The 12076-nt window shown below is 38.1% G+C and overlaps 1 protein-coding gene across 7 annotated transcripts in view; it reads left to right on the forward strand.

Moving 5' to 3' along the window:
- The window catches only part of cdca2 (cell division cycle associated 2), a 29072-nt gene extending 17688 nt beyond the window's left edge, over nt 1–11384 (forward strand). For 3 of the 7 annotated variants that reach the window (XM_079814998.1, XM_079815003.1, XM_079814999.1), the window contains exons 10-13: nt 4754–4851; nt 5322–5396; nt 5666–5831; nt 9576–11384. In XM_079814998.1, coding sequence (XP_079671124.1) covers nt 4754–4851; nt 5322–5396; nt 5666–5831; nt 9576–10495 — 1259 coding nt within the window. In that variant the 3' untranslated portion in view covers nt 10496–11384. The remainder of the gene's footprint in view (nt 1–4753; nt 4852–5321; nt 5397–5665; nt 5832–9575) is intronic. The other 4 variants (XM_079815004.1, XM_079815001.1, XM_079815000.1 and 1 more) reach the window with 3 other exon arrangements.
- Nucleotides 11385–12076: the final 692 nt, after the last annotated feature.

Raw genomic sequence — 12076 nt, forward strand, 5'->3', positions numbered from 1 at the left:
TTAAAAAAAAAAAACGTATTTTGTGTTCCGAAGATGAATGAAAGTAAGTAAAATTTAATTTAACCATTAAAGCAGAAAAATTAAAACAGAATAAACTATAAAACAAAAAAAATTAATATAACTTTTCACAGGGCAGTGAATTTAATTAAATTGCATGCATTGCAAAAAAAAAAAAAGATGTAATTCAAGATACATTTACTTGACATGTAAAAATGAAGAATTTTTTTTCCCTTGTTTTCTGAGAAATTAAAGAAAATTAAAGCTGCAGTCCATAAAAAATGTTTTGGTTAAAAATGATCCAAAATCAATTTGAGCAAGCACACAACAAGCCAGTATTCAAAACTATCTCCTTACCGTAGCCCCATTCACAACTGTAATCTTGTAGTTGTGTTATTATTTGAGCGGTACTGGTGGATTTCCACGGGAAATTCAAGCATGTCTTTGCGTCATTATGTCACGTCTAGTAGTAGGAACGCACGCGAGGAGTGGACTGCATGTTCTTCAGCGGATCATTTATAGCCTTTTATCACAGAAGCTGGAGTAATTAAATGTAGTTTTGATGGCGGATTGTAATCCAGAAAGGCCCAAATTACATCATCAGTGAAAACTGGAGATTCACCCGTAGACAAAAAAATATACTACAGTATGGAAAATGAAATCTACTGGTAACGCTAATAAAAACTAAATACATGTTGTCACGCAATGCTGATGTTGTTAACATTAACAATTTGAGAACAAGGTATAACAATAATAATAAATTGCACGGTTTGATCTTGTATGAGCGATCGATATATGGTAGATTGAATCACCGTTGGTAGCGCAATTAATTGTAATGGTTTGTTCCCAAAAGTGGCAGACATGTTACTTACTTGTTCAGATGACATTTTCCGGTGAAAATTCTTATTTAGTTTATACTCCGAGATGTAGTATCTGTGATTCTGAAGTGCAGTATGTACAGCAAGCTGCACATACTGCTCAAAACATTAGATTAATCCGCGCTGAGGAGCCACGCCGTCATACAACTTGCGTACAGATGATAACAGATGGGCAGGTTTCAATCAGAGATTGTGATAAAGAGGCAAAACTTACAGACTGTAGCTTTAAGTGAGTTTATGCTTAAAGGTCCCATGGCATGAAATTTTCATTTTATGAGGTTTTTCAACATTAATATGAGTTCCCCTACCCTGAATATAGTCCCCAAGTGGCTAGAAATTTTGATCGGTGTAAACCGAGTTCTGGCTGTCTTTCTCTGCCTTTGAGAAAATGAGAGCTCAAACGAGCTGATCTTGAATTTTCCTGTTATGACGTCATAACAGGAACGGTTACCTCCCTTTCCTCCGCCCAGAGAATTTGGCACGCCCATGCAAGCGCTATATTTGTCCTCGAGAGATCATGGCTTGTGAGCGAGTGAATGCTGGCAGTTTCTCAGTGTTTAGATGTACAAATGAAAACAGAAGTCTTTTTTCAGTTCCTTCTGATCTGTGATCAGTGATTTCTAGGGGTGTAACGGTACACAAAACTGACGGTTCAGTACGTACCTCGGTTTTGAAGACACGGTTCGGTACGGATTCGATACAGCAGTTTTACAAAATCGCTTTTTATTAATTTTTATTCAACAGTGGTTTAATGAAAAAAAAATTGTGTCTGTCCTTAAATTAATTCAGTTATAACTAAAAGTTTCTTAAAGATGTAAACTATATAGGGAGCCCTTACTTACATATTGCTATTAAAGATTAACTGGGAACAGACCCCAAACTATTAGCCTAAATTCAGTTGCTATTTATTTTTAGATATACTAATCAACACTCATAAGCTTCACATAAGGCAGTTTTTGCATTAACTTCTAAATCTAAGTATTATTATTTTTTTCTCCAATTTGTTGTTGAAATATAATCATTTATGCTGCCTTCACGTGCTCTCGGAATTATCGTAAATACGAGTTTCCTAGGTAAAAATTGCACATCCTCCACTTTCGAAATTTGAATGGGATGAGCTCGTAATCACGACTTCAGAAGTGGGAATTATCAAATTTCCGATAGCACGTGAAGGCAGCATTAGTGGCTGTAATTTTCATGACAGGCTTATTTAAACATGCATTAAATAAACAAGACATCACTAACAGGCTAAGTAGTATATAATGAATATATATAGGCTAATATAATGAATATATAGGCTAATATAGTGCATGTATTCAGTGAAAGAGTTAATCTCTCTAGTGAACTAGCAGCTGTGGACACTGAATGACTTCTGAGGTAAACTTGATTCTACACGACATTGTTTACAAGCTGTTTTATTGTCTTTCTGCGGTTGAAACACAGATGGAGCGATTACACAACATATGATACGTTTCAGTAAGTTGTAATGTATCCTCAACATACCTTAAGATATTAATTTATATTTATTCTTTCTCAAGCGGCAGCGCACGACGCGCGAGTGAAGGCGATCATCTCTTCCTGATCGCGTTCACCTGCGCGCCGCGCGCTGCCGCTTGAAGTTGAACTGATACGCGTCTATCAGTCACGTCAGAGCGTTGAAACGGCATTTATCGTTTGAATTTCATGATAAAATGGACTGAATACTCAATATGTTCGTGTGGGAACTCGGATTGAAGTGTGTTCCGCACTTTAAACAAGCCGACTGTAAACTGTTCAAGATTGCATTCATAACCGTTCGGTACACACACGCACCGAACCGAGAGCCCTGTACCGAAACGGTTCAATACGAATACATGTACCATTACACCCCTAGTGATTTCTGATGTGTAGCTAATTATTCAAGTTCACACAGAACTTTATTTTTCATGCTGCGGCTTCTCTCTCTCCCGACAGAACGGTGTTTTCGTGTTTTCTATCTTGTGAGTCACTGTTTTTGTACGTCCTCGTCGCGTCTATCTGTTCTAAAATGTGCATACAGTCGTGAGTTTCTGCTCAACATCGGCAGAGCCACATCTTTAGAGATAAACCTCACGCACGCCGAGGCTCGGGCTGCACTGACCGGTCGGCCATCAACATCACTGACCCCATGTACTGCATCTCACCCACAGCGGAGGCGCCTTACGCGGCGCGAAATAAAGCAGAAGGGGGGTAAGCGTGAGGGTATCCGGCTAGGCTAGCCAGCTATCCCACAATAAAATGGATTACATTCGATTACTGCTGTTGTGTCTTTGTTTGCGCTGTGTACTCAATGCGCGTCACTGAAGCTTTTTATATGATAGGAAAATATCTAAAAATAATGCTATAATCAACACTTCGTAACTCGTTCATCTCCTGTAATGGTACATTACATGTGTTACAAAGTTGGTAGAATAAGGAGGAAGACGGGCTCGGCTTGACTGGGACTTGTGTTTATTCAGAACTCTCAGATACAAACAAAATAAACTTGCGCTGACAGACAGCGCTCTCACAACTCAGTAGTTACAATATAACTTTGTTAGCAATCGCTCCGTCTCTGGTCCGTGATATCCAGTTCGCGAACGAATCATTCTTTTGAACCGGTTCTTTTTAGTGAATCGGTTCTTTTTAGTGAACCATTCTAACCAGTTCACTAAATTGGACTGAATCGTTCTAAACGGTTCGCGTCTCCAGTCAGCGCTGATCCATAATTTACTAAAGTTACTAACTTTCTGACATGTGTGACAGCCCCTCCGACTAGAAATAAACTAATAACCTGAAGTATATGCTAGTAACTACAACAGTTCACTGAACTGAGACATGCTGAGAGAACTGATGAGAAGTGAATTCAGGTCCATCCGTCTCTCTGGCAGCAGGCTTGTGATACAAGATCTGATACTCATTTCAAATGCAAAGATGTCAGCCAATCACAACAGTGGGCGTTTTTACTGAAGTCTCACAGCAGACACGCCCCTTGAAACAGGGCATTCAGCCAGAGGGCAAACAGCAGTATAGAAAAAATGCCTTTTATTTCTAAATTATGACATTTTATGATTTAAAAATCATACTAACAATATAAATACACCTCAGGAAACATTATAAAATAATAGAAAAATGCCATGCCATGGGACCTTTAAAACAAGAACAAATATGTAATTGAGTATAACAATTACTTACATTTGAATTAAGTTGATTCTTATGAACCCATTGGCAGATAATTGTTCTTGTTTTAATCATAAAATCACTTTCACAAGTTCACAAGATTTCTTATCTCAAACTTTGAGCTATTTTTTATAAAAATGTATCAAAAAGTAATGGAGATTTGTTGGAAATTGTATTCTCAAACTTTGAAGTGTTGCTAATACAACTCATTGTGTGCTTACACATTTACATTTAGAGAACATTTGATGTGTCATGTTCCCTTAAATTTTCTTTAATAGGTCTTAAAAAGGTCTTAAATTTACCATCATAAAACCTGCAGAAACCCTGTTTAACAATAACTAGTTATTCAGACAACTCACCTACTAGTTGATTTTAAATCAATGTTATGTACAAATGTTATAAACAAGAAGAACAAATTTCATTTATTGTGTCTTGTGGAACACAGTTGATGTGTGCCATTTAAAATTGCTTCCTGAGGGCAGTATTAAAATTAATAAAAGCAAAATGCTACTTTCAATCAATAAAAAAATGCCTTACAGATTCTGCAAGGTGAATGTAAACTTATGAGCAAAAATCTATTGTTTAAATGCTTAAATACTTAACTAAATAAAACTAAATAATCTTTTCTGATATACAAATAATTAGTAAATAAGATTCTAACAGCTAAAGTTAAAACATTTGACACTCCTGTTTCTTGTCAGCAGTTGACCAGGAGTCAGAGTCTTCTGCCATCTCTGAAAAGGCACATTCATCCGACTCCAGCACTGAACCAATTCACTCTCGCAGTAGGAAAAGAAAGGTGAGGTCTAATATCTGCAAATCAATTCTTTCAAACTGTCCATTTTGACATATCAGCTCAAAGCCCAGATTCAGCTGTTTATCATTCAAAAGACTTAGTAATAGACCCTTTACGATATGTAATATCTATATATTTGTGTATTGGTAGAATCTTTCTTCCTTGTGTGTACTTTATTTTGGTTTAGAGGTTTTTACTGTGAGAGACCAGGCATTATTTATTAGAGAAACCATAATTTGGAACAGCCACTGTTGCCATTTTCTTTTTTCTTCTTTTCAAATGGTTTTATCAGCATATTTGATCTTTTTTTACTTTATATTCTTTTTCATTTTAAAAATCATCCTAAAACGTTATTTCTAAGTTAGAAAATCCCAGATTTTCAATGTGCTTTCAGGCTTTATATTGAATAATATCAGAAGGCTGAAAAATATATAATTTCACTCATCCAGCTCTGTTTTGTTCCTTTGTTTCAGCAACCAGGGGAGAGTGAGCCTGAGAAAAGGAGAAGCTCACGTACAGCAGCAGCTTCTGCTTCGGGAAAGATGAAGGTATGAAGCTTAAAAAGTGGATTTATAAGCTGACATGTGATGAGTCTTGGTGAACGGGGGCTTTTTAAGCTCTGATTATTAACACTGGCATCAAACTGACATTGAGCCTGAAATAATAACACTAATGTGACTTGGACTTAGCGTTTGGTATATAAATAGCATGATGCGTGATTTCATACGTCTAGAGCCTTTGAGCACATTAGTGTGAACTCTGTCCATGTTCCTCACTGCAGCTTGTTTTTTTTTTTTTTTTTTTTTTTTTTTTTCAGAAGACTTCAGGGGTAAAAAAACGATTTGGCAATAAGGAGGTTGATCGTTCTCTGTACGGGAAAAGAGACTATGCCTCAAAAAACCCTCTGCTCAGCCCAATATTTGAGACAATGTCTACCAGTCTCAACAACTCACTCACACAGACCCAATCAGGAAAACTAACAGGTACTCTTGTCCAAGTGTTTCATTTATGATTCAGCCAATTCGTTCATCCATGCTTGGTTTGAATGGACCTTACTGTACATGAATTATGAGCTTCCAGAACTTCTGATTGAGGTTGCACTCTCAAAAGGAATGTGTTAAAAACAACACAACCTGTGTTATTTCTTAAGAAACCTGTGTGTCTAGTTAAGGACAACACATTTTGTGTTAGTTTTAACTAGGGATGTCAATTTACACAAATTTCCATGATCGACCGTCGTTTAAATTAACGATCCATTAATCGATTAATCGTTAGCCTTAACACTGCATATGCATCAACAGCAGTGGCTTATAGCCGACTGCATGACAGGGTGTGCAAACGCTGACAAAACACCATGTTCCTCACTAAATCTGAGTCGTTCTGCCTGTGAACGACGCCTTGTGGTGCCATACCAGAGAGGCATGAAACGCTCTCACAGACCTTTTCCTGGACCGCCCCTATTCCTGGACTGCATATTGTTGCCCTTGACTGCTCTAGTTGCTTCTATTGCCCTCATTTGTAAGTCGCTTTGGATAAAAGTGTCTGCTAAATGACTAAATGTAAATGAGAAGGGTTTTTAATCTAAATAAAGGGCTATAGGATTGTAAAATGAATCGATGTGATTGATCATTTAATTAAATTACTTATTTAATAATCAAATATGAGTAATACAAGTCAACGTGTCACCAACTGTCATCAGAATGTGTGGACGCGGTCTTCCTGAAACAACGCGCTGAAAACGCCAACTAGACCCAGTAAATTCACAACGATGTATAACAATATTGTTCTCTTTTTAATGATGTGTAACATGACAGTCCCAATCATAGTCATTATAAGTTTAGTATAAGTGCATTGCTGTTTGAGCTGCATGCACTGACGCTGATCACCGGCACGCTTCACTACTGCATTAATTTTTAACCAGATGCATCCTATATGAGATTTAAAAAATCAGCTATAGATAGGCCCACACAGAATAAACACAATATTACAACTTACATATGCAGAAAGCAAAAGGCTGCGAATGCACATGCAAACTTGTAGTCAAGATTAAGGTGTCACTCTAGCTGTTAAATGGTCCCAAACAGAGCTCCGGCACACTTATACTTGTTTATACTTTCGATCATCGATTAATCATTAACATCCCTAGTTTTAACTCATCCAGTGTGTTAAACTTCTTAACATGTAACACACGAATGTGTCATAAATCACACAGGTTTGTGTCAGATGTGCTTTAATCAGTTTAACAAAATGAATGCAATACAAAGGTTTTATTTTATAAATATATGTATTTATTAACTTGACTGGTACATTTATGAAGTCAGTATTCACGTCATTTGAATTTAATATACATTTTAAACATTTATATCTTGTATATAAACTGAAAATCCTGTAACGTTACCAGTAAGCACGAGAGGTCGCTGTGTAAACGCACCATGACCATCTAAAAAAGCAGGAGAGGAGAACTGTGTAAATGCACCTTGAGTGTCTTAAAATTTCACACAAAAAAATAATACTTTTTATATATAGTTTCTAATAACAAATAAATCCAAATACGTTACCTGACATGTGAGCATTCAAGTCGTCCACCGGTCGTGAAAAGGTGTTTTCAGCGCTGACCTGACGATTTGATCAGTTAGCCTATAGGCCTATATAGTGTAGCAACTTAATGTCTACATTGTCTACACATGACATTTTTTCCACTATAGCGAGGTAATAACAGCACTGTTTAGAGACGCACAGAGGTAGCCTCTCTCTCTCTCTCTATCTCTCTCTCTCTCTCTCTCTCTCTCTCTCTCTCTCTCTCTCTCTCTCTCTCTCGCGCTCTCTCTCGCGCTCTCTCTCTCTCGCGCTCTCTCTCTCTCGCTCTCTTTCGGAACTAGCAAAAGAGCCGTTGGATGAGACGCGGAAGAAATAGTCCTACTCACAATAGCGATTTAAGTACAAAAACCGGACAAATCCCTTTAAATATATAATCGGATCGATGTCTTGAGGTGTGGTAACCGTAGCATAAGCGGAATAATTGACTCCGGGCCGTTCAATTATTAGAATGATAATGCACACCCGAGGTGTAACTGCCACTCCACTTCGCGTCGTGACCGCATCACCACCTCGGGTGTGCATTATCATTCTAATAATTGAACGGCCCGTCGTCAATTATTCCTTACTTAACGCCTCGTGACTAAACAAAGGGTGCCAATGTGAGTGTGCACACCGACACGCAAAACTGCATGCGTAAAAGCAGCATTAAAAATAAAATAAAAAAAACGCCTCAGGTTCGTTTTTTGGTTTTGGCGCGTTGCGTTAAAAACTGACCAACCAATGAGATTGGTGCTTTTGTTCACTTGCCTTGAGCTGCTGAAGTTACAGTAAAACACGACTTGGTGGCACCCAAGCACAAAACCGTATCACTGAGCACTAGGGGTGTAACGGTACACGTATTCGTACCGAACCGTTTCGGTACAGGGCTTTCGGTTCGGTGCAAGCGTGTACCGAACGGTTTCCGAAAACAGCCTTTAACAGTTAACAGTAGGCTTGTTTTAAGCGCGGAACACACTTCAATCCGAGTTCTCACACGAACATATTTAGTATTTAGTCCATTTTATCAAGAAATTCTCTTTAATTCTCTTTTAATTCGCTCTTTAATGTGGCGTGACTGATCACAGTTCAAGCGGCCGCGCATGAACGCGATCATCTGTGAAGGCAATCGATCATCTCTTCCTAAAGAATAAACATGAATGACCATCTGAAGGTATGCTGAGGATACATTGCAACTTACTGTCATTTATATATGTGGTGTAATCGCTCAATCAGTGTTTCAACGGTGGAAAGACCTCAATATAACTGCTTTTAAACTAAACAATGTCACGTTAGCCTACCTCAGGCAGTCATTCAGTGTCCACGCAATTTTATACACTAGAGAAATCAACTCTTTCACTAAATATATGCACTATAATAGCCTATATATATTTATTATATTATACTTGACCTGTTAAGTGATGTCTTGATTATTTCATGCATGTTTAAATAAACCCGTCTTGAAAATTGCAGACACTTAAATGATATTTCAACAACGAATTGGATAAAAAAAACTCTGAGGGTTTTTTGACCCTTAGGGTCAAAAAAAAAAAATAGATTTGGAAGTTATTGCAAAAACTGCCTTTATGTGAAGTTTACATGTTTGCATACTGTGTTATTTGAGTGTTGATTATTATACCTAAATATAAATAGCAACTGAATTTAGGCTAATAGTTTGGGCTCTGTTGTTAACCTTTAATATTAATGTGCAAGTAAGGGCTCCCTATATAATTTACAGAAATATCTTCAATAAACGTTTAGTTATAATTTAATTCATTTAAGGACAGGCACTTTTTTAATAAAAATAAATAAAAAGCAATTTTGTAAAACTGCTGTACCGAACTCATACCAAACCGTGACTTCAAAACCGAGGTACGTACCGAACCGTCACTTTTGTGTACCGTTACACCCCTACTGAGCACACAATGAAGAAGACGACGACAACGAAGCAGCGGTCGTAATAATAATAAATAAATGATGACAAAATTAAAATATTGTTGGATGAACTATCCCCTTTAGCCCTATTAAAAATTCAGATATTCTGAATTAACTTTACCAAAGCTGTGTTCTCTTACTCTGGATTGTAAAGCAGAACTATATTATGTTGGCATTTTGAAAAACTAATGTAAAAGTTTTTCTCTCTTCTAACACAGATGGAGAGCAAGTTGGCATTCAGACACTCAACGTTCCCCATAGCAAGACAGTTCGCCCCATGGTAATTCTGGGTTCTGACTGTACACAGACCAGTGAGAACGAGCCAACGTTGAGTTCCACTGTGACAGAGACCACTGACAACCAATCGGATATGACTTGTTTCGAACCCTCAGTTGGCACTCGTGGTCCAGCAAGAAGAGTAAACTCAGGGTCAAAGACTTCCAAGACCAAACATGACTCAGCGAGGCCTAAGCGCCGTCGTAGCTCAGGCACAGCAAAGAGAAAGGAGCTCGACAATGCAGCTATCAACTCCACTACTGAATCAGATTGTGAAACTGGGGAACAAGATACTGAGAGCCAAAAGCCAACTGAATCTGCAGGTTTGAGCCCAGTCAACCAAGACAGTTCTGATAGGTCAGTGCACTGTGAAGCTGAGGAAATTAAGGCTTTGAACAACTATGTGGCACCAAATGACTCCATAACCACTGAGATGTTTGAGCAAAAGACACCAAGTGGTAAAAGACGTGGACGTGTCCAAAAGGTGCTGATAAGTCCTTGTGTACAGATCGATGTTGTGGTAGAGCAAGTAGATGAGAGCGGTCAATCAGAGCGAATTACTGTTGATACGTCAGAGAGCAGCGCTGGACCCACAGAGCCTAGTTTGGCCCCCTGGCAGCAGGCTGACTTTAACATTGACGACATCTTGAGACCTGTGGCAAAGAGTCGAGGTTCAGTGCGACGCAGCCTGAGGAACCGGAGGAGCGTGGACCTGCAGGCTGTAGGCCTGGCATGGGTGGACCACACCTCCCCGGAGCTGAGTAAAGTGGGTCGGAGAAGGACGCGTGGAAGACTCAGCGGAGTGTCTGAACCATTCATTTTTCAAGGCTTGGAGGAGCCAACACCAAACTTGGGAGAATAAGTGACCTCAATTGTTTGTCAGTAGCAGTTTAATTACTGTCTACTCAACTTTTTATAATATGTTACCCTTATATGCATTGTTTTACATTTGATCTTTTTAGTGTTTTTAGTGTATATGGATGAAAATGGCCTCTTGTTGAGAAGATTGTATAATTGTTAGACTTACTTCTGCTCATTAAATCTTCACTTAGATGAATGATCCTGTTTGAATGTGATTTTCCTCTGGCAATCATTTTGTTTTACATAAATGGATATCCCAGGACAATGATTTTTGTTTTCTTTTACTGTAAATTTGCCTGCTTCACAGTTCCGTAGTAGCCAATATTCAATACAATATTTGCATCTAAACCTTCAAGCTTCTTTTCCATTGGCACTATTTGTCATTAACATCACTTTGACATAAAATTGAAAGCAGGCCCCATAACTTATGATTAATGTTATGAAAACATATCTGCAGGGCTTGATGCTTTTTTCCCAAGCAGACCAGGAACACCCCACAAGAGCTGCAGTTTTGGAGATGCTCTGACCCAATCGTCTAGCCATCACAATTTGGCCCTTGTCAAACTCGCTCAAATCCTTACGCTTGCCCATTTTTCCTGCTTCTAACACATCAACTTTGAGGACATAATGTTCACTTGCTGCCTAATATATCACACCCACTAACAGGTACCGTGATGAGGAGAAAATCAGTGTTATTCACTTCACCTGTCAGTGGTCATAATGGTATGTCTGTATACATAACTGTATGATAACCATTTACATAACTATATATTTTATAAAAAAAAGGCCTTATTTGTTTATTTATTTTGCATTATAACAACATTTTAATGGTTCTAAAATACTTATGGACATATGAAGCACATACTGTAAAATGATAGTCAATCATTTCTAAAAAAAAATAATAATTTGGAATGAGAGCAACTCTCCCCCAATCTTTTGAAGTGTGAGTCTGAGGTTTAAACTGACACTCTTCACAGTTGTACGCGGCACCTGTAATTGCAGTTCGTGCTGCAAAAAGAGCCAACCGTGTTTAAAGCTAATGGAAAATTCAGAGGGGAACTTATGAGTGAATAGAGCACAATATGGCTTCGGTAGAATTATTTATTTACAACAATTATATTTACTCTGTTTTCAGTGTCCCACAAAACTGTCAATACAACCTGGAAATAATTACAAGCCATCTGCACCAGCCTCGATTCAGCTGTGTTTGTTTACTAGGACTTACATTATGTTTTATGGGAATCAATCCTCAGCAGTGCTGCTATAGTCGAAATAGCACTGCAACCGCTTTTAAATATTTATGTCCTGTAGTCAGTCTCCAGTTTCAGCTTCAGAGATCCAGAGGCATTATTTGAACATGGACTTACACCTTTGCTGTACGTGATCAATAGCTTATCACAAATCATTCCTCTCCCAATGCAGCTTAGGAATTTTTATTGTTATTCAGTATGAAGGTCTTAACATGGCAATTCATACTGGGTCTGGCTAGGCAGTGTTCTTTAGCTTTATTGTAGTAATAGAACACCACCATCTAGTGGAGGCAATAAGTAAGGCTATCATTTGCTCATGCAGGCCATTCACA

This window comes from Gobio gobio, assembly GCF_949357685.1.
Source record: "Gobio gobio genome assembly, chromosome: 4".
In the NCBI taxonomy this organism is placed as follows: Eukaryota; Metazoa; Chordata; class Actinopteri; order Cypriniformes; family Gobionidae; genus Gobio; species Gobio gobio.